At 33.7% G+C, this 24,037-nt stretch overlaps 1 protein-coding gene across 1 annotated transcript; it reads left to right on the top strand.

Moving 5' to 3' along the window:
- The first annotated feature begins 1,395 nt into the window (after window positions 1–1,395).
- On the top strand, window positions 1,396–3,522 carry LOC132731772 (uncharacterized). The gene has a single exon (XM_060718025.1). It carries the CDS (start codon window positions 1,396–1,398, stop codon window positions 3,520–3,522), a length of 2,127 nt encoding a protein of 708 aa, XP_060574008.1.
- Window positions 3,523–24,037: the final 20,515 nt, after the last annotated feature.

The following is a 24,037-nucleotide window of genomic DNA, read 5'->3' as shown; positions in this document are numbered from 1 at the left end:
AAAGACTACTACAAGTAAACTTTCTATTTTATTGACGTCTTGTTTGCCTGCCATTGAAACACATGTAATAAGATATTGTGATCTATGAAAACACAGGCAAACATCTATTTTGGTTTATCAAAAATCCTGGTGAAATCTTGGATAGTTTCAAAATTAAGAACTATCAAGATTCAACTGTCAGTACATTCAATTTTTCTACACTTTATAAATCTTTGCCACATGAATGACTTGATGATAAACTAATTTATCTGATGTAAAAAACATTTGCACGAGAAAATGTTACCTTTCTTGCATGTTATTCTAACAAAGTTTTTTTAATAACAGTGTTGTTACACATTATACTATTTTGACTTGTCATGAAGTTTGTAGAGCACTCAATTTTCTTTTAGACATCATTTATGTGCAGTTTGGTAATATCCTATTTATCAGATCATAGGAATTCCTATGGGTACTAATTGTGCACCCCTGCTCCCCGATTTATTTTTGAACTGCTATGAAAGAGACTTTAAGTTGAGTCTCTCTGAAGATATACAACAAGATGTTAAAGTAGCATTTAATAATACTTCTAGATACCTTGATGATATATTTAATTTAGATAAAAGTTATTTTGATCATATGGTGTCCGGCATTTATCACCGTGAAATACTACTTAATAAAACGAACTCATGAAATTAAGTACATCATTTTTGGTTCTTCATATTACTGTCAACAACAATTCTATTCACACAAAAATCTATTATAAAAAGGATGACTTTGGTGTAGTTAATTATGTACATTTAGATGGAGTTGTATCCCATACAACATCTTACGTGGTATTTTTGATTCTCACTTAACTAGATCTGCCAGAGTTTAGTGAAGGATTTCAACGAACCGAATTTTCATTACCAGCAAGCTTCTAAAACATGAATTACTGAAATATTTTACAAAATTTTACAATCGTAATTATGATATTATTTCAAAATTCTATAGTGATTAAAAAAAAAACACTTCTGCGACAAGGGATTATCCAGCCTGGTTTTTATGGCGATGTGCTTCACAAACTTCGTAAGATTTTGGGTCATGGTAATCATTTTGATGTTGTGACTAAAATCAACGTTTTATTTAAAGACTTTATGACCCTACTATTTTAAGACATACTGCATGCTTAGTGTTTAACCCCTTTACAGTTCTGTACTTTGCTTTCCTCTTTTGATTACATCTCTGAGGGACCAAGTGGGAGACTATTTGATGAACAATTCGGACTATATTGCCCTAATGTTCATCTTCCTTGTTCTGTCTTGACATTGAGTACCTTTAATGCTCATTCGGTTTTCCTTTATATGTTTCTACATGATCATTTTGGTGTTTTACTTATTTCACCTTTTGTAACCATAACAACTGTTAAATAATTTCAGAATGTATCAAGTACCAAGATCAACCCAGACTATGTCAAAAAAGCTAACAGAGGTTTTGGTTGATATAGGTGTTGATGAGAGAATGGTACTGAAGAGGAGAAGAACATGGCTTCTGAGTGAAACAATATTGAATATAAATTCCACACTAATTGAGGAAGATATCGTAGCACACAATTTTGGGAGTCAATCAGAAGGCACAACAACAATTGGAATGAATTCAGACAATGATCAACTAATCTACAGTAAAATCGTATGGGCGATACAAAACTTGAGTGACTCGAAACCTAGTAAAGTTAATCATTTGATGATTCAAGATAATTCTGCACCTCCTGGATATTGTTTTCTTCAATTGCTGGGAACTGATAATCCTCCTCCTGGTTTGAAGTTCGTTTTCAAAGCCAGCACGGGAAAATTACTTGTAAAAAATTCTATGGCCCATGTTTTAATTAAGAACGGATATAAAGTACATGGGCCAGCATATGCAATACAAGGAAACCCAGGTTTCTGTGATAAAGATAGTGTAATGGCTCTACAATGTACAACATGGCCGCATCAAGCTACACAATGGTTGGATCAACATGGTGAAGGTCAGTGGCCGTCTGTGGATATGAAACAATATTGCAGCAGAACTGGGTGCTTTATTGTTGGTGTTGGATGTAGTGGCAGTGAAAATGAGCAATTTGAATGGAGAATATCAACATCTTTAGCAGAAAGATGTTTGATGTTTAACCTGAATATTACACAAATTCGCTGTTATGTCTTAATGAAAATGATTTTGAAAACATTTAATAATTCACTGTTTAAAGATGTTATAACAAGTTTTATGTGTAAAACTGTACTCTTTCATTGTGTTTCCAATACACCTTCATACACCTGGAGAGAAAATAACTTACTTAATTGTCTATTACTGTGTTTGTATTTCCTAAACAACAGTATCATGAATGAAAATTGTCCACATTTTATTATTCCTGGTAACAATTTAATGAGGGGAAAAATTTCACCTGCAGTTAAACCATATATTATTAAAACACTCAACGCATTTATCAACAGTAAAGGAATGGCACTACATTTGATTAAATGTGATGATCTTGGTTTCAGACTTTATCTTAAGTTAAATAACATATATCCTATCATTAAAAGTGATTTGTTTTCAGGAACATTATTAAAGAATCTGGCTTGTGCTCTTTTTCACGAAGTGAAAAAAATGTATTATCGTCTTTTAGGAAGAAGCGCTTATGAAGTTGTAGAAATATTAAAGAACTGCATAAGAAAGACATTCTTCTTTCAATATGAAGGATTGGAAGAGACAGCCAGCCTTCTTCTGTTACCAATGTATCATACATTACTTGGATCTGTGCTGGCATCCATCAACATAAATCATAACAACACTGTATCAGCAGATGCCTTCGGAATCATCTCACTTGGTCTGAATTCAGATGTTGCATCAAGTAAACTGAAACTAGCTTCAATCTTATACTGTGTTCAAGAAATGCAAGAAACTGACCTAGTACTCAGTGAAATTGAAAGAAGATATGATCTACAAATTGTTGAGCCTTTCTGTATTTGTCATATATTTGAGCCAACAAACTTTAAACAAGGATTTGGTCAATTATGTGACAATTATAATGAAGTAATCTTACAGTTTACAACTGCATCATGTGTTAAATATCTGCCATGCGAAATTCACTGTGTACCAAATGAACTCAGATATGAATGGTTTAGATCTACCCAAGAAGAGAGAAAATTCCGTACATTTGAAGACGGCATATGGATGGATTGTGCTGTGGTGGATTCCCTCCCTTACCTCTACTTTCTACAATACAAAGTTTACAGCCACTTATGGAGACTTGAAGAAAAACAGGCCGCTCTCGCAAACCTTGACAGAACCATAAATGAGGAACCAAACCTTGGACATCGGGAAACAGCTCTAAATCTTCTGGGAAAGTGTTTGGAACAAGAAGGCAGAGCTGGAGATGCTTTACACTGTTACACTAGGTCACTTAGAGTTCGGGGGAGAAACAATGCTGCAAAGATTCATATTTGTATACTTTTATCTGCATTGATAAGTACAAGGACATTAAAGTTACAACTAAAATGTGGAAATGACAATAGAAGGATAGTGGAATAAATACAAGTTATAAAAGGACAGCAACAATCATACTAGAAAACATTATATTTTTATTTAAATAGCATATTTCTTGTCAAATGTGTAATAAAATTCAGGTATCCCTGTATGGTAAGGATAAAACATAAGCTGTCAGTAGGATAGCTCATTCGACTATTCTCAGACTTTTATAGTGAAACAAAAGCCTTGAAAATTTAAGAATAATCAAAAATGAAATTTCATTTAATAAAGCATACATTATTAAGTCTGAATCTTTTTCACAAAGTGACATAATTAAGTTAAAATCTATGCCATAATTACTGGCTTTGGAAAGTGAACTCCTATGATAAATAAAAAAAATAATGTATATAATGTATTATAGATTAGTGTGTGAAGTAAGAAGCAAACATTTTCAGTGTTTGAATAGATATGATTGGAAAAAAAACATAGTTACAAATGAAGCTGTTACTGAAGTACAGTGGCACAGAGGTGAAAATTGTGCAATTTTATTTATCTCGTGCGAGATACTTTGTCATAGCCACAAGTTACTAAGTGGTGCCCAATAGATAATTCAAATATATATTTAAGTAGTTAAAACTGGACTTCAAGAGAGAACCTAGTAATGTGATTTGATTTACACTCCATGCAAACAGTCCTTTTTTCCCAATAGTCTAGGCACGGATTTATAGTCATAAACAAGCTGTGATTTTAAAACTTTATTATTGTACACAAATGTATATAATTATTGTACTGTCAAAATATATTGATTTAGCGGTATATACATTTATTTTTCCACTAACACATTTTTACAATTTTTATTCCATGCTGTAAATGTAATGATGTGTATTTTTATTCACTTGTGTATTTGCCTTAGATATTGTACAATGCTTATGAAAATGTTGTAGAATTGCATGTTTAATCATATGTTCAAGTTAAAAAACTAAATTAGACATTTGCAAACTTTAGCTATATGTATATGCAATTCGAAAGAGCGGAAGTCAGTGCGTGAGTATGACCTATGCCATATCTCGTTCAGTTATCGTTCACGTTTTCAACTTTGTTCTTATCAAATGTCATAGCTACGGCTGCTGCTATATTTATTGTACATGGCTTTTACAACTAATATATCAGTCAAATAAATAAAACAATACACATAAACTACACATAGTTGTTCTAACATCTTAATGTATGTTGCATTTCCCACTGAGAGTCAAAAGAAATATCTCAATATTCTGTCCCATTTGATAATTTGTTAGATAACTTCAGGTCTAGAAAATCCCTAGTGGCTAGGGAAAATGGCCAACTGATGCAAGCTTGTTTGTAAGTGTGAGAGGGTTGCTATTGAAGCGGTTCATAGGAATTTTGAGAATAATGAAATATACTTTGAAGAAAAATCATATAACTTAATACAGAAAAGTGATTAATATTTTATATTATAAAAAAGTCAGATCTTAATCACAAAAATAGGTCTGTGTTAGATCGTCAGTTTAAAGAAGTTTATAACGATACATTGAAAGTCATGTTTGTATTTGTCTTTACCACAAACATAACCATTCATTTACGAACATATGCTTGGACACATACGTATCTATATATCTACATGCAAGGACATATACCCAATCGCAACTTTTCAGCCCTTTCTGTAAGTCTTCGGATAAGGACCTCGAACACAATAGTATTAATACACAGAAAGGATGCGGTATTTCGGTCTAACCTACTCTAAGAAACTAAACATGTTAACAAATAGTTCTTTAATGCTGGGAGTTGTTGGTAAATTTATTTCCAATATACCAAGTAAACATTCACCTAAAATAAGTGAATCCATATATACAAATGCAAACAATACAGCATTTATATATTTACTAATATGGTTGTAGCAAACGAAAATACCTTCAAAATGCCAATCTGTTGACATTAAGGCGGATTTGATTAAAATTGTACATCAGTTGGCATATCTGAATTAAAATGGTTGTCAGACATATTTTCAATCATAATTGTACCGAAACAGACTTAATTTTCATTTGAATGTCAAATATAAACATTTGCTTTACATTACTCTGTGTTACTGTTTACATTTAAAACCACGTGGTAGAACTACTTTCAACCCGTCTTGTTTCCGAGGTAATTATAGACTATAACTATCGCTGAATGCGATTCATACCCCCACCAATGTCCTTGACAGACGACGACATGGAAAGGTGTTTAAGAGAATAACTTAAGTTGCACAAATACATATACATAAAAAGAAATTATCTCTGGTGAAAAAGGCAAAGTGTACAGGTAATAGTATAATATATATTGTCAAATCATATTCGAAACAGTAACAAATAACCTTTCATTTTCCGAATGTACTAAAACAAACAAAAGCAGTGAAGTTAAGAAAATAGTATATTTATGTCAAAATGTAATTAAGAGTGGAAATACTTTGCATACTGAGCTTACTTGTGACCCGTCATATATTATATAGTTTCAAGTGAATATCTGTTCTAGTTTCAGAAACATTTTAGTATTGATGGTTATGTCAGAACTTTTTCTGAGCCTAAAAGGGTATAACTTGTGTCATAATTCAATGGAATTGTAGAATTTTCTTCATCAGAGCTTGCTTTAAAGACATAAAAATGGACTTAACTTTGTCAAAATACAATACAACGTTATCCCCCTACACTTTTTATTTATGAAACTTGACCTGCATATCTTACTTGCGACACTTCTAATATATTTGAAGTTTCAAATGATTATCTGTTCTAGTTTTAGAAATATTCAAGTGCATGTTAAAATTTCAGAACATTTTTTAAGTCAATGTTTGACCTTCAAGTGTAGCCTTGACCTTATGCTGGCACAAGTGTAAGATAGGTTATGCACATTGCCCAGTTGAGATAAACATTTGAGTCAAGTTTGAAGAAAATCCTTCCATTAGTATAGAATTTATAGAGCGAACACGAAATATTGCCTAGAATTGATTGTATATAAATTTAAATACTTAAAAAGGGGCATTACTTCGTCAAATGCAATACAGAGTTATGAAACTTGACCTGCATATCTAACTTGTGACACCTCATATATATTTAAAGTTTCAAGCAAAAACCTATGCTAGTTTCAGAAATATTTAAGTACATGTTAAAATTTAAGAACATTTCTAAGTCAATATTTGACCTTCAAGTGTGACCTTGACCTTTAGCCAGAACAAAGGTAACATGGACACTGCACATAACCTTGTTGAGGTAAAAATTTGAGTAAAGTTTGTAGAAATTTCTTCCATAAGTATAGGATTTATAGAGCGGACACGACATTTAATATTGGATTGTATGTAAATTTGAAGACTTAAAAAGGGGCATAACTTTGTCAAAATGCAATACAGAGTTATGAAACTTGACCTGCATATCCTTCTTGTAACACTTCACATATATTTTAAGTTTCAAGCAAATACCTTTCCTAGTTTCAGAAATTTTCAAATACATGTTAAAATTTAAGAATATTTTCTAAGTCAATTTTTGACCTTCAAGTTTGACCTTGACCTTAAGCCGGCAAAAAGGCAACATGGGTTCTGCACATAACCTTGTAAAGGTGGACATTTGAGTCAAGATTGAAGAAAATATTTCAATTAGTGTAGGACTTACAGAGCGGACACGACATACTGTCTAATATCTGATTGTTTGATATTTGACCTTCAATTGTGACTTTGACCTTGAGCTGACACACGGGAAACATAGTTTCCGCACATCCCCTTGTTGAGGTGAACATTTTGGCCAAGTTTGGAGAAAATCCTTCAATTGATATAGGATTTATAGAGGGGACACGATAATGGAGACGGACCGACCGACCGACCGACCGACGGACCGACCGACGCGGCAAAATGAATCCATAATTGACCCCCCCCCCCACACACACACACACATTTTGTGGTTGGGGTATAATAATAGCCGAGGATGTTCAGATTGGGCATACATATTGTGATAGTTACAGTGTACATTGACACGATGTATGATTATGAATACACTGGTTATACTGTCTGCTTTATCTATCAACCTTTACGAGGCAAAACAGATTCATTTTTTGACCTTCTTTATAATCAAACAACTATTTTCTGTTTTATCGAAAAATTGCATGTCCTAAATTGAAAAAAAAAATACTAATGAAGTTTAAATAGTTAATTGTTGTATTAAAGTTATTTTTATATTAAAGTAATTGCTATGTTACAACAAGGCAGTCTGAAGGAGAGCTAAATCCCCTTCCGCAGTGAACCTTTTACAGCCACGACCTTGATGTTATGCCATGTATATCATAAGCACATAGTCTCATGATGGTGATTATTTGTACCATGTTATTTAAAATCTTCCATAAAGTAAAAAAAAGTTACTGAGAACATATAACCTTGACCTTGGGGGTAGCAACATGGATATTGAACTCTGCAGATTATGTCATGGTGACGATCATTTGTACCAAGTAATTATAAAACCTATTAATTGTCAATAAGGTAAAGAGCGGACATTAAAAATAGATGTTTTTACATTGGACCTTTAAGTGTGACCCTGACCTTCAAAGTTGTGACTTGATTATTGTGCTCTTCCAATGGTGTCATAATGGTGATCATTTCTGCCAAGTTATCTTATCAAGAGGGCCATGATGGCTCTGAAATCGCACACCTGTACATAGGCCCCCGGGCAAAGGCCAATTTTAAACCAATTTGAACAAATTTGGTAGGCTCCAATTAGAAGATGTTTCATGATAAATATCTAAGCTCTAACTCTTTGGGGTTTAAATAAGATTGTTTAAGTTTTGACTATATACATATAGGGAAAAACAATGACCTACCCCCTCGGAGGAGCCAATTTTGAACCCAGGGCTTTTATTTGAACAAATTTGGTAGACACTAACTAGAAGATATTTCATGCTTAGAATCTAATCTCTAGCTCTTTGGGTTTTTACTATACACATATAAGAAAATCAATGACCCCTGGGGCGGGGCCAATTTTAACTCAATGGCACTTATTTGAACAAACTTGGTAGACACTGACTAGATGATGTATCATATATGTAATTATTTAAGCTCTAGCTCTCTCGGTTTTCTTATAGAATATTTTTTAAGTTTTTTTGCTTTCGGTTGCCATGGCAACCAGAGTTATGCGAGGAATCAAATTCTTTGAACAATTAATTTAATTAATTATTATTTCTATATACAGAATCCGTATTTGCACGAATACGGAATTTCGTATTTTAGTAATATACGGACTTGTTATAAAAATTTCGTATAACAAAGTTCCCGTATATTACGAGTGTACGGATCACCGTATATTGGTCATATACGGACTGACATAATATACGGTCCCGTACATCTCCGTATTTCCAGTTTCCCGTATTCTTACCCGTATATTAATGATATACGGAATTCCGTACACTTCCGTATATCCATACCTTTTTCGCAGTGTGCAATTTTTAAAGTTGACTACCAAAGAAACATTCCTGTAAAGTTTGGATGAAATTGGCTGAGCGGTTTATGAGTAGATGTTATTTAAAGTAAAAGTTAGACTTTTTATTATGAAATGAAGAGTTTTTAACATTTGACCTTTAAGTGTGACCTTGACCTTGGGGGTTGCAACCCAATTATTGCTCTCTGCACATTGTCTCATTATGGTTATCACTTGTGCCAAGTTATTTAAAAATAATCAGTAGTTTAAAAGTTATGGAGCGGCACGAAATATAGACTTTTATTATGAAATGAAGAGCTTTTTACATTTGACCTTAAAGTGTGACCTTAACTTTTGTGGTAGCAACCTAATTATTGCGCATTGCACATCGTCTCATTATGGTGATTACTTGTGCCAATTTATTTGAAAAAAATGTCAGTGGTTTAAAAGTTATGGAGCGGACACGAAAGTGTTATGAACGGACAGACGGACTGACAGACAGAGGCCATTCCTATAATCCCATTTTCTCTATGCGGAAGGACATTAAATTACAGTAATTTCACAGATTAAAAAAACATTAAGTATTACAAAAATATATTCTCGTACATCTAAAAATCATATATACGATAATATATATATATACCTCTTAAAATATGGTTTTGCGTTGAAACAAAAAAGATTTTTATTCCTGTACTATCAATGTGTGAATATGCCAAACAGTTTTATAATTTCTTTTTATTCGATATCTTAAAATTGGTATATATCGGTATATATCTCGTAGCATATATACAACTACATACTTCATAATATTTCATAATAATTCAATAAGCACTTTGTCCGAATAAATGTCATGTCGGTATGAGTACCATTGAAGTTTTGAGAAGGCTTTGAATGGAAATACTTACATTTAAGGACTAAGAAAAATATTTGCTTTTTGTTGGCATGGTTACAATGAACGTTTACTTTGTCTGACAGTCGGTTAGAGGTTATCACGACACTGTGATGTATGGTTTTTCGAGATTGGAGGCTGTAGTCGGAAGAAGAATTGCCATGTTATGATCAAGGACAAACATAAGGGACAAAAAGAAAGACCAAAAACAATATGCCTTCAATATGCTATCGTCCAGGGGGCGGCCTTGAGTATTTGAACAACAGCAGATAATAAACTAAAAGCTAATATATCTCTGGTGGTCAATGATTTTATAATCACATAATTATGTTATTTAATTGATAGTAGGATTAAAGAGAATGCCTCCATTACACCCCCACACCCACTTTCTGCACAAAATTTCCCTTCATACAAATTGAAACCGAACTGCACCCATAGAGCACCACATAGGCGTGGCAATATACACCCGAATGAAAATTTGTTTTCAGTTAGTTAATATAGTTATTCAAACAGATCCTTTATATACAGCAGCTTATCTTATTCAAAGTTATACTCAGCACGTCTTAAGACCTCATATCGACAACACTTCTGACCACAAGAGGCATTTCCTAAAAGTAACCTTTCTTAATAAAGGTATCGATTTTATCGATTTACCAAGTATTTTTCGTGATAAACGTGTTACTAATTCAGTTCCTTTATACTTCAAAAACTCCGAGATACCAATTATTTGCTATAAATATAAGAAACCTGTTAGAAATATCATATTTAATTACAACAAAGTGGTTTCTGACTTAGATATTCAGTCTAATACTCCAACAACTTGAGACTGCAATACTTCTAAATTCTGTAATTCAGATTTTGGCCATATAATCACTGGTAATTTTGATATAATTGCAGACAAAAGAATTCGTAACTTATTCTTGAAAGGACCTAAATACAGAATTCCTTCTGAGATTGATTTTAATGCTTGTCGTGGTCAGATTGCTGAATCTATAGAGGATTTTTCGGTCAAATGGTGTCGCCGTGAAAATGCGGATAGTAATGCTCTAGTTACATGGAAACGTAACATCTTTAAAATTATTGATTCACGTATTAATTTCTATTGTGGAAATGAACATCTTTTGCCACCTAAACCAAGACTTACTTTAAGACATCTGAAAAAAGATATTCTAGCTTTTCATTCAAAATTTGTTTTGGTGCCAGCGGACAAGGCGGCTAATAATATTATAATTGTTTGACGAATCCATTACATTAACGTTTTGCATAAGGAACTAAATAGCACTAATGCGTATTCTAAAACCTCTGCCTCCGAAAAAGACATTGTAAACAATCATATTACTAATATTGCTAATCTTAAAGTCCAAATTAATGAAAAAGAACTCAAACTTCCTATTATGTATTGGATTCCTAAATTACATAAAAAACCTTACAAAGCCAGATTTATTGCTAATTCTACATCTTGCACTACAAGTAAACTTTCTATTTTATTGACGTCTTGTTTGACTGCCATTAAAACACATGTAATTAGATATTGTGATAAAGTCTATGAAAACACAGGCAAACATCTCTTTTGGTCAATTAAAAATTCTGGTGAAATCTTGGATAAATTCAAAATTAATAACTTTCAAGCTTCAACTGTCAGTACATACGATTTTTCTACACTTTATACAACTTTGCCACATAAATTAATCAATGATAAACTCATTTCCCTAATTCAGAAAACTTTTGCACGGGAAAAAGTTACCTTTCTAGCATGTAATTCGAACAAAGCTTTTTTTACTAACGGTATTGTTAAACATTATACCATGTGGACCTGTGACGAAGTTTGTAGAGCACTCTCTTTTCTTTTAGACAACATTTATGTCAGGTTTGGTAATACCCTATTTAAACTGATCATAGGAATTCCTATGGGTACTAATTGTGCACCCCTGGTCGCCGATTTGTTTTTGTACTGCTATGAAAGAGACTTTATGTTGAGTCTCTCGGAAGAGAAACAACAAGATGTTATAGTCGCATTTAATAATACTTCCAGATACCTTGATGATATTTTTAATTTAGATAATCCTTATTTTGATCAAATGGTGTCTGACATTTATCCGCATGAACTACAACTTAATAAAACGAACTCTTGAAATTTTAGTACATCATTTTTGGATCTTCATATTACTATCAACAATAATTCTATTCACACGAAAATTTATGATAAAAGAGATGACTTTGACTTTTGTATAGTTAATTATCCACATTTGGATGGAGACGTACCCCATGCAACATCCTACGGGGTTTTTGTTTCTCAGTTAATTAGATTCGCTAGAGCTTGTAACAACGTAAAGGATTTCAACGAGCGGAATATTTTTATTACCAGCAAGCTTCTAAAACAGGGCTACCGCTATCATAAATTACGGAAATATTTTACTAAATTTTACAATCGTAACTTTGATTTAATTTCTAAATTCAATAGTGATTTAAAAACTCTTCTGCGACAAGGGATTAGCCAGCCTGGATTTTATGGCGATGTGGTTTACAAACTTCGTAAGATTTTGGGTCATGGTAATTTTTCTGCTGTTTTTACTAAAATTATTAAACGTTTTATTAAAAGAGGTTATGACCCTACTATTTTAAGACATACTGCATGTTTAGTGTTCAACCCTTTTACAGTTGGACACTACGCTTTCCTCTTTTGATTGCATCTGACGGACCAAGTGGGAGACTCTATGATGGATAGTTCGTAAAGCCCTTTGGGACTGAATTGTCTTAATGTTCGTCTTCTGCCTTGCTTCGTCGGGCCCTTGTAGGTGATTTTCTTGTTGCTCTGTCTTCCTTTAGGACATTGAGTACTTTTGTTATGGTCATTGGGTTTACTTTTATATGTTTCTACATGATCATTTTAGTGTTTTACTTATTTAACCTTTTGTTACCATGACAACTGTTAGAATTTCACTTGGCGGGGATTCATTTTATTTACACTGTCTCGTTTATAGGAACATGGTGGGGCTAAGAGCGAGGTTTGGTGCACCATTAACCGGTTTAAACTCCCCAGCAGTCATTATTATGCTGCTGACCGTTCCAAGGCGGCGCCCCACTGTGTTCCTCAGATGTATGTCTATGTTGTTTCATACTGTTTTGGTGACACTTTTGCTTGTGTCCCTTGTTGTTTTCTCGTCTACGGTAAGTATCTTCCCCATTGCCTCTAGTTTTTATTTCTTTGATTAAACCCCCCCCCCTTCCCCCGGTCTCCTGTCCCCTTCCCCTTTGTGGGCCTATTATTATTTTCTTTGAATTCCTTATCAGTTACAAATTATTTATCATTTATTGATTAACGTGTCGTTGCCCTGTCCTTTTTGTGTTTGGGGTCCGCCTGGGCTCCTTGCCGTTGGTTCTTGTTGCTGGGTCATATGGGGGTTGCGTTCATTGAACGCCGCCTTTCCTTGTTGATCTTGTTTTTCATATTTTAAGTAAATGAAATTTAAAGTAATCAAAAATAATTTTTAACGTGAGAGGATAACCTATTTATAACATTTTTCAAAAACAATTTTTATTTCAATTATCAATATAAAGATCCTTATTGATATATGCCAAAGAGTTACGCTCATATCACAACAATACTTAGTGACTATTATATTATACAATGTATATGCCACAGTTTCCACTGTAGAGTAAAGAACCAAGACATGTCACGCACCAGTCATGTCCTTAAAACGCTAATTTTGGAGCACAGAGTGGTGATTTTACCTCTATGCAATTAGCAAAGAGTATATATACTGGCTGAAAACAACAATAATGGTGGTTTTTAAATGATAAAAAATCTTAATATTGTAAGCCACCAAGTTTATAAGCTGATTTTTAAGGTTTTTATCTAGTGTGCGAACTAATAGTTATGAAAATACCATTAATGTTTTCTCTTCTGTATTGATGAAGATAACAAATAAAATTCATTTTTATATCATGAAATACAATAATAAATTATGTAAGAACTTATAATTTATCTACTGTGGTTGTAACAGCAAAGGGGACCACCATAATGTTCAAAAGTTTGAATACGAAGTTGCTATATGAGCAAAACTCAGCTTTTGTAAACAAACAAATTATTTGGTTTTCTTGTAAATAAGCGGGATTAAAACACCTAAAAGATTGTTGTTTTCTTTAGGATTATCATGTTTTGTTTGTATCTTACTGGATAAATAGATTAATAAAATGGTTCTTTGAAAATATTCCACAGCGCCTTGGTTACTAAGGGAGCTTGGTGCTTGGTGGCATTTTCGGTTACAGCCGCCCTTATATAGCTGTCGGATGTTGGCAAACAGCGTCAGCCAATCAGAACTTGGAAACATAAAAATGCGTAAAAGGGTTGTACATTGTTTTCAAATAAATAAACATTTTTCACTCGACATACATACACTGTAATACATGTTAAACATAACAAGAGGTTCCTAAATAATGAATGATAATCATTAATGTATTAATATATCAAAAATACTCTTGACATATAGAAATAATAGTTTGCCAACTTTCTTACGCACAAGTTTCCTAAAAAGTTCCTTAGAATCAATTACTCTCAAAGGTGAGCATTACTTGTACCATTCATGTTTGGACAACGCATATTATTCGGATAAAACATCTTAAAATATTATGCCTAAAAAAATAATCAAAAATAAAATGATAGGCTTACTAAGTCAGAAAACTTTTGCACGGAACAAGTTACCTTTCTAGCATGTAATTCTAACAATGCTTTTTTACCAACGGTATTGTTAAACATTATACTATGTGGACCTGTGACAAAGTTTGTAGAGCACTCTCTTTTCTTTTAGACAACATTTATGTCAGGTTTTGTAATACCCTATTTAAACAGATCATAGGAATTCTTATGGGTACTAATAGTGCACTCCTGGTCGCCGATTTGTTTTTGTACTGCTATGAAAGAGACTTTATGTTGAGTCTCTCTGAAGATAAACAAAAAGATGTTATAGTCGCATTTAATAATACTTCCAGATACCTTGATGATATTTTTAATTTAGATAATCCTTATTTTGATCAAATGGTGTCTGACATTTATCCGCATGAACTACAACTTAATAAAACGAACTGTTGAAATTTGAGTACTTCATTTTTGGATCTTCATATTACTATCAACAACAATTTAATTCACACGAAAATCTATGATAAAAGAGATGACTTTGACTTTTGTATAGTTAATTATCCACATTTAGATGGAGACGTACCCAATGCAACATCTTACGGGGTTTATGTTTCTCAGTTAATTAGATTCGCTAGAGCTTGTAGCAACGTAAAGGATTTCAACGAGCGGAATATTTTTATTACCAACAAGCTTCTAAAACAGGGCTACCGCTATTATAAATTACGGAAATATTTTACTAAATTTTACAATCGTAACTTTGATTTAATTTCTAAATTCAATAGTGATTTAAAAACTCTTCTGCGACAAGGGATTAGCCAGCCTGGTTTTTATGGCGATGTGATTTACAAACTTCGTAAGATTTTGGGTCATGGTAATTTTTCTGCTGTTTTTACTAAAATCATTAAACGTTTTATTAAAAGAGGTTATGACCCTACTATTTTAAGACATACTGCATGTTTAGTGTTCAACCCTTTTACAGTTGGACACTACGCTTTCCTCATTTGATTACATCTGACGGACCAAGTGGGAGACTCTATGATGGATAGTTCGTAAAGCCCTTTGGGACTGAATGTCTTAATGTTCGTCTTCTGCCTTGCTTCTTCATGCCCTTGAAGGTGATTTTCTTGTTGCTCTGTCTTCCTTTAGGACATTGAGTACTTTTGTTATGGTCATTGGGTTTACTTTTATATGTGTCTACATGATCATTTTAGTGTTTTACTTATTTAACATTTTGTAACCAAAACAACTGTTAGAATTTCACTTGGCGGGGATTCATTTTATTTACACTGTCTCGTTTATAGGAACATGGTGGGGCTATGAGCGAGGTTTGGTGCACCATTAACCGGTTTAAACTCCCCAGCAGTCATTATTATGCTGCTTGCCGTTCCAAGGCGGCGCCCCTCTCTGCTCCTCAGATGTATGTCTATGTTGTTTCATACTGTTTTGGTGACACTTTTGCTTGTGTCCCTTGTTGTTTTCTCGTCTACGGTAAGTATCTTCCCCATTGCCTCTAATTTTTATTTCTTTGATTAACAAGCCCCTCCCCCAGTCTCCTGTCCCCTTCCCCTTTGTGGGTCTATTATTCTTTTCTTTGAATTCCTTATCAGTTTCAAATTATTTATCATTTAATGATTAACCTGTCCGTGCTCTGTCTTTGCCCTGTCCTTTTGTTTGGGGTCCGCCTGGGCTCCTTGCCACTGGTTCTTGTGGCTGGGTCATATGGGGGTTGCGTTCATTGAACGCCGCCTTTCCTTGTTGATATTGTTTATCATATTTTACAAATAAATTTTTCTTTTTTATTATTTCCATCTAAATTATTACACATCAATATTCACACAAGCATATCTTATGTTCATTATTTGTACAAAACTGATTCTACTTTTACAAAGTGATGATACATGCTTTAAAACTCAAACGGCAACAATGAGAACACCACCACCATCTATTCTTATCTTTGAAAAGAAAGTCGAACTTAACATGTTAAGAAATATGAAGTTTGGATTAATAATATCAAATTATTTTAGGGGAAATAAAGACACTGGTCGGGATAATTCTAATATCAGTAGCATTGTAATTAATATTTCTTATTCCATATTTCGTGGTTATATACCTTTCATATCGCAAAAGCAATCGAATCTAAAAAAAATCTGAAGAAATGGTGATGCCTCGGGAGCGTTAATCGCAACATTACATGAAACATGGTTTGATTAAGTCTGTACATGAGGCACAATGAACAAGATTGCATTTGTGAAAAATGCTATGCCACCGTGTTCATACAACAATAAATAATAGTTAGGGAATATAATTTATTTTTGTTTCTATACAATTGAACTTTGCCAAAATGCAGTTGAGTCTAGTGAATTTGGTGGTCAAGGTCATATTTCACATGGCTAATATTGACACCAGAGGCAAAAATTGTACAACTTTGGCAGAGGACCTTAAGTTGATATCACATACCAAATATCATAGCTCTAAGCCTTGTTCTCTAGAAAAAAAGATTGTTTAAGTTTTTACTTTATGTAAATAGTGAAAATCAATGACCCCGGGGCAGGGCCAATTTTGAGCCGACGGGAATAATTTTAAAAATTTTGGTAGAGATCTACCAGACAATTTCTTATGCAAACTATCCATGCTTTATACCTTGTGGGTCTTTAAACGAAGATATTTTTTATTTATTCTTATAATTCCTTTTGGTTGTAACGGCAACTAGATTTCTGCATGGAATCAAATTCTTTGAATAACTTTGCCAAGTTCGGTTGAAATTGGACAAGTGGTTTTTCACAAGAAGGTTTTTTAAAGTTTCATATAAACTATATAACACACATACACACTCACACAGAAGTGAATCTCTAAAAGCCACTGCAAAAAAGGGGGGCGAAAATACTTACCGTTAACGACAATTTAACAGGTAGACATCACAAAAAAATGCAAACATTCAAAACATGTAACAATACACACATGTGAAACACATAAAGGAACATAGAGGGGTACCACCTTGGAACGGTCAGTAGTAATTACACCACTGGGGAGTTTTAACCGGTTTTACGCGCACCAAACCTCACTCTTAGCCCCATTATATTCGCCAAGTGATATCATAACAATGGCAATGGTTAAATTAGACGAAATAAATATAACACGTACATATGTAAATGATTGTGTCAAAATGTACAAAAAAGGTACAGCCGTAATGGCCATAATCACAGTACTTGATGCCTTAAAGGAAGACAGAGCAACAGGAAAATCACCTACAAGGGCCCAGCAAAGCAAGACAGAAGACGAGTATTAAAACAATTCAGTCCCAACGGGGTTTAAGAACTGTGCATCATAGAGTCTCTCACTCGGTCCATCAGATGTTTTCAAAAGAGGAATGTGTGGCTACCAACTGTAAAAGGGTTGAACACCAAGCATGCGGTTTGCCTAATATAATTGGGTCATAACCTCTTTTAATAAACAGTTCGGTAATTTTAGTAAAAAAATATGATAAACAAGATCTACAAGGAAAGGCGGCGTTCGATGAACGCAACCCCAACCCGACCCAGTAACAAGTTCCAGTGGCAAAGAGCCCAGGCGGATCCCAAACAAAAACAGGACAGGGCACAAGGCAGAGCATGGGCAGGCTAACCACGAAAATCATATATAAGAATAAATAATTAGTAACAGTATGAAACTACATAGACATACATCTGAGGAACACAGAGGGGCGCCGCCTTGGAACGGCCAGCAACATAAATATCGCTGGAGGGTTTAAACCGGTTAATGGTGCACCAAACCTCACTCTTAGCCCCACCATGTTTCTATAAACGAAACAGTGTAAATTAAATGTATCCCCGCCAAGTGAAATTTTAACAGTTGTCATTGTTACCAAAGGTGAAATAGGTAAAAACATCGGAATGTTCATGTAGAAACATACAAAAGAAACCCATTGACCATAACAATGTCCTAAAGGAAGACAAAGCAACAACAAGATCACCTACAAGGGCCCGACGAAGCAAGACAGAAGACGAACATTAAAGCAATTTAGGCCCAAAGGGCTTTAAGAACTGCCAATCATAGTCTCCAACTTGGTCTGTCAGATGAAATCAAAAGAAGAAAGCGTAGAGTCCAACTGTAAATGGGTTGAACACTAAGCATGCGGTATGTCCTTAAATATTAGGGTCATAACCCGTTTTAATAAAACGTTAAATAATTTAAGTAAAGGCAACAGAAAAATTACAATGACCCAAGATCTTACGACGTTTGTAAACACAATCCCCGTAAAAATCAGGCTGGCTTATCCCTTGTCGCAGAAGTGTTTTAAGATCACTATCGAATTTTGAAATTAAAGCTACGATTGTAAAATTTTGTAAAATATTTACGTAATTTATAATAGCGGTAGCCCTGTTTGAGTAGCTTACCGGTAATGAAAGTATTTTGCTCGTTAAAATTCTTTACGTTGCTACAAGCTCTAGCGAATCTAATTAACTGAGATATATAAAATATGATAAACAAGATCAACAAGGAAAGGCGGCGTTCAATGAACGCAACCCCCATATGGCCCAGCCACAAGAACAATGGCAAGGAGCCCAGGCGGACCCCAAACAAAAACAGGACAGGGCAAAGACAGAGCACGGACAGGTTAATCATTAAATGATAAATAATTTGTAACTGATTAGGAATTACAAGAAAAGAATAATAGGCCTAAAAAGGGGAAGGGGACAGGAGAAGGAGGAGGGGGGGGGTTTAATCAAAGAAATAAAAACTAGAGGCAATGGGGAAGATACTTACCGTAGACGAGAAAACAACAAGGGACACAATTAAAGGTGTCACCAAAACAGTATGAAACAACATACATCTGAGGAACACAGTGGGGCGCCGCCTTGGAACGTTCAGCAGCATAATAATGACTGCTGGGGAGTTTAAACAGGTTAATGGTGCACCAAACCTCACTCTTAGCTCCACCATGTTCCTATAAACGAGACAGTGTAAATAAAATGAATCCCCGCCTAGTGAAATTCTAACAGTTGTCATGGTTACAAAAGGTTAAATAAGTTAAACACTAAAATGATCGTGTAGAAACATATAAAAGTAAACCCAATGACCATAACAAAAGTACTCAATGTCCTAAAGGAAGACAAAGCAACAAGAAAATCACCTACAAGGGCCCGACGAAGCAAGGCAGAAGACGAACATGAAGACAATTCAGTCCCAAAGGGCTTTACGAACTATCCATCATAGAGTCTCCCACTTGGTCCGTCAGATGCAATCAAAAGAGGAAAGCGTAGTGTCCAACTGTAAAACGGTTGAACACTAAACATGCAGTATGTCTTAAAATAGTAGGGTAATAACCTCTTTAAATAAAACGTTTAATGATTTTTGTACTAGTTAACAGCAGAAAAATTACCATGACCCAAAATCTAACGACGTTTGTAAATCACATCGCCATAAAAACCAGGCTGGCTAATCCCTTGTCGCAGAAGAGTTTTTAAATCACTATTGAATTTAGAAATTAAATCAAAGTTACGATTGTAAAATTTAGTAAAATATTTCCGTAATTTATGATAGTTGGTAGCGTGCTGGTAATAAAAATATTCCGCTCGTTGAAATCCTTTACGTTGCTACAAGCTCTAGCGAATCTAATTAACTGAGAAACATAAACCCCGTAAGATGCTGCATGGGGTACGTCTCCATCTAAATGTGGATAATTAACTATACAAAAGTCAAAGTCATCTCTTTTATCATAGATTTTCGTGTGAATTAAATTGTTGTTGATAGTAATATGAAGATCCAAAAATGATGTACTCAAATTTCAAGAGTTCGTTTTATTAAGTTGTAGTTCATGCGGATAAATGTCAGATACCATTTGATCAAAATAAGGATTATCTAAATTAAAAATATCATCAAGGTATCTGGAAGTATTATTAAATGCGACTATAACATCTTGTTGTTTATCTTCAGAGAGACTCAACATAAAGTCTCTTTCATAGCAGTACAAAAACAAATCGGCGACCAGGGGTGCACAATTAGTACCCATAAGAATTCCTATGATCTGTTTTAATAGGGTATTACCAAACCTGACATAAATGTTGTCTAAAAGAAAAGAGAGTACTATACAAACTTCGTCACAGGTCCACATAGTATAATGTTTAACAATACCGTTAGTAAAAAAAGCATTGTTAGAATTACATGCTAGAAAGGTAACTTTTTTCCCGTGCAAACGTTTTTTGAATTAGGGAAATTTGTTTATCATTGATTAATTTATGTGGCAAAGTTGTTTAAAGTGTAGAAAAATCGTATGTACTGACAGTTGAAGCTTGAAAGTTCTTAATTTTGAATTTATCCAAGATTTCACCAGAAGTTTTAATTGACCAAAAGAGATGTTTGCCTGTGTTATCATAGACTTTATCACAATATCTAATTACATGTGTTTTAATGGCAGTCAAACAAGACGTCAATAAAATACAAAGTTTACTTGTAGTGCAAGATGTAGAATTAGCAATGAATCTGGCTTTGTAAGGTTTTTTATGTAATTTAGGAATCCATTACATAATAGGAAGTTTGAGTTCTTTTTCATTAATTTGGACTTTAAGATTGGAATTATAAGTAATATGATTGTTTACAATGTCTTTTTCGGAGGCAGAGGTTTTAGAATACGCATTAGTACTATTTAGTTCCTTATGCAAAACGTTAATGTAATGGATTCGTCATACAATTATATTATTATAAGCCGCCTGGTCCGCTGGCACCAAAACAAATTTTGAATGAAAAGCTAGAATCTTTGTGCAACCCCGTAAGATGTTGAATGCGGTACGTCTCCATCCAAATGAGGATAATTTACTATACCAAAATCAAAGTCATCTCTTTTATCATAGATTTTCGTGTGAATAGAATTGTTTTTGATAGTGATATGAAGATCCAAAAATGATGTAGTTAAATTTTAAGAATTCGTTTTATTAAGTTGTAGCTCAGTAGAATAAATATTAGACACCATTTGATCAAAATAAGAATTATATAAATTAAAAATGTCATCAAGGTATCTTGAAGTGTTATTGAAAGCTAATGTAACATCTTGTTGTGTATTTTCAGACAAACTCAACATAAAATCTATTTCATTGCAATATAAAAAGAAAGCAGAAAAATTTCTATGACACATAGTCATACGAAGTTTGTATACTACATCTCCATATAAATCAGGCTTGCTACCATCTAGTAAATTAGGCCTTTAATGACTAGCCACATTGAATTGGGAAAATGCGTTCCTGACATTGCTTTAACAAGACTTTCTTTCTATCATTTTAATCACAGAATATTATAATAGTTGACCTGTTATAAGAGACGGTGCTTTCTATAAACGTCTCGGCCCTTTTAACCTTAGGTAATTATAATATGCTGTTCATTCTTTTTTTTAAATACACGTCATTTTAACTTAGTATGGGAGCAATCCCATCTTATTCCTATCATGGGTTACGTACTTTTATACGAACTTGTGGTAGGAATTATGGCACACACGTAAACACATGTACCGATAAAACTGTAGACAAATTAAATTAGTTTCCATATAAATTAAGCAAGTTTTAAATGAAGTATGTGCTCGCCCATATGGTTCATTCCGGTGGCGAGGGTAAACAAACCAAACACACACACACAAACTAGTAGTGAGAGAGTTTTTAAATTACAATTAAATTTTTAAATAAAATCTGAATTACGATGGTTAAACTTAGTATAATATTTACGCAATTTATGATAGCGATAGCCTTGTTGAAGAAGTTTGCCAGCAAAAATAGGGTTCATTAAAATCAACAAAATGACTGAACTAGCAAATCTAATTAATTGAGAAATATATACCCCATATTATGTAGTAACCATCTAAATAGTCAACAATATTTAAATCAAAACCATCTCTTTAGTCAATGATTTTAGTAACTATAATATTGTTATTGATAAAAATGTTAAAATTCAAAGAAAGATGTAATTATGTCTTAAGGGTCTTATTTAATTTAAGTTTACTCCTGCTGTTGTGATGTATTAATCACAACAAAATTACCAGAAACTTGCAGACTCGTGTACAAAGCTGTATAAGTCACTATATCGGCCAAGTCACTTCGAAAAATCCTTATATGAATTACTAGAGAACCTGTATGACGTGATTTGCGCGAACCGCTCAATTTACAGAAAGACAAGTATACAATGGAACATCATTATTGATATGATTTTAATACTAACAATTCAAGATATTTATTATTTCTTTTCTTTTAATTCATTGGCAAATGTATACAAATAAAAAATCAGATAATCATTTTTTTTTTTTTTATTTGTTTGGGTCGTCAGACCAAACAAATAATGGTAGCAAAATTTCAGAGCCTAATGCTGTTAATTGCAAATGCCGAAAGTTGTCCGGTTTTTTTAGCGGTTACTTCCCTTTATATGTACACTAACGCCGAAAAATTCAGGGGAGATCACTGCGTAAAGATTGACAAATGACAGGCTCAATACATTTTTAGCAAAATAGTTCCTGAATGGTCGAATATTTCTAATATTGTTTATTCTTTATAGATATATATGCTTATAGTAAGCTCTATGATTATTTACATCTGTGTTAAACAACAGGTTTAGCGTCAAAATAATAAGAGTTACAAACCCTAATTTAGAATGATTTTCTTTAGGCCGTTAACATATAACTTCACCGTGACCGAGGGGTTTGCACGCTCCCTTAAGAATCGAGAGGTCTGGAGTTCAAATCCCAGTTAAGGCAACTCATTTTTATTTTAAATTGTTTAAGTCAAATAAACATTGAATTGAATATCAGTGTTGCAGTGACATTCTGAGACCCAAACAAATTCAGCGCCTTCTTTGTTTTGATTTATTTAAGGCTTTATCCGGGATTAGATACCCTCGGTCTCAACCAGGAATGTATATAAGTTTCACACTGTTTTCTAAAGGTTACTGTATGTGCCGTCCGGTTAGCTTAATAGGTAGCTATATATAGAGCTGTGAATCAAGCGACCTGGGTTTGATTCGCGGACAGTGTACGCCACTTTCGTTGTGGTTGATCATGAAATACGTTTAACAGTCATTCACACTTTGCTCTGGCATGTACAAATTTATCATTTCCTTGCGAATGTGAAGCTAACTATAGTACTGGTAAAATGCTGACCTGCCAAGGAACGATGCGGTGGCTGATCTAAACCCTACTAAATCAATGTGGCAAACTGCAGTAAACAGAAGTGTAAACTACCAATACCACCACAAATAAATTTCTGAAATATTTTGAGGGGTTCAATACAGGAGGTTACCCAGATTCTATGGTTTTGCGATTAAACAGGACACTAAACAATGGAAATAAATATACCAGCCCGTAATTGTGCACAAATAATTAAAGAGACTCCACTGAGGTTTTTTTTTTGACATGATGTGACTGAAAATATTTTTTCAAGATAAATGTACCATTTGGTGTAGATTTGGACCACTAATCTTTGTGCAAAATTTCAGATCATTCGCGCACTTCGTTTTTCCAGAATAATTATTTAACTAACCTCTTTAAGCCTTAACGTACGTTTTTGTTTGGGAATTTTCTAAAACGTCTGTACGTTAAAAAGCACATAATTCATTGCAAATGGCAGACCAGTAAAAGGG

This window comes from Ruditapes philippinarum, unplaced genomic scaffold (genome assembly GCF_026571515.1).
Source record: "Ruditapes philippinarum isolate M1 unplaced genomic scaffold, ASM2657151v2 ctg603_1_1_1_1, whole genome shotgun sequence".
NCBI lineage: Eukaryota > Metazoa > Mollusca > Bivalvia > Venerida > Veneridae > Ruditapes > Ruditapes philippinarum.
This window is presented reverse-complemented; position numbering and strand designations above follow the sequence as displayed.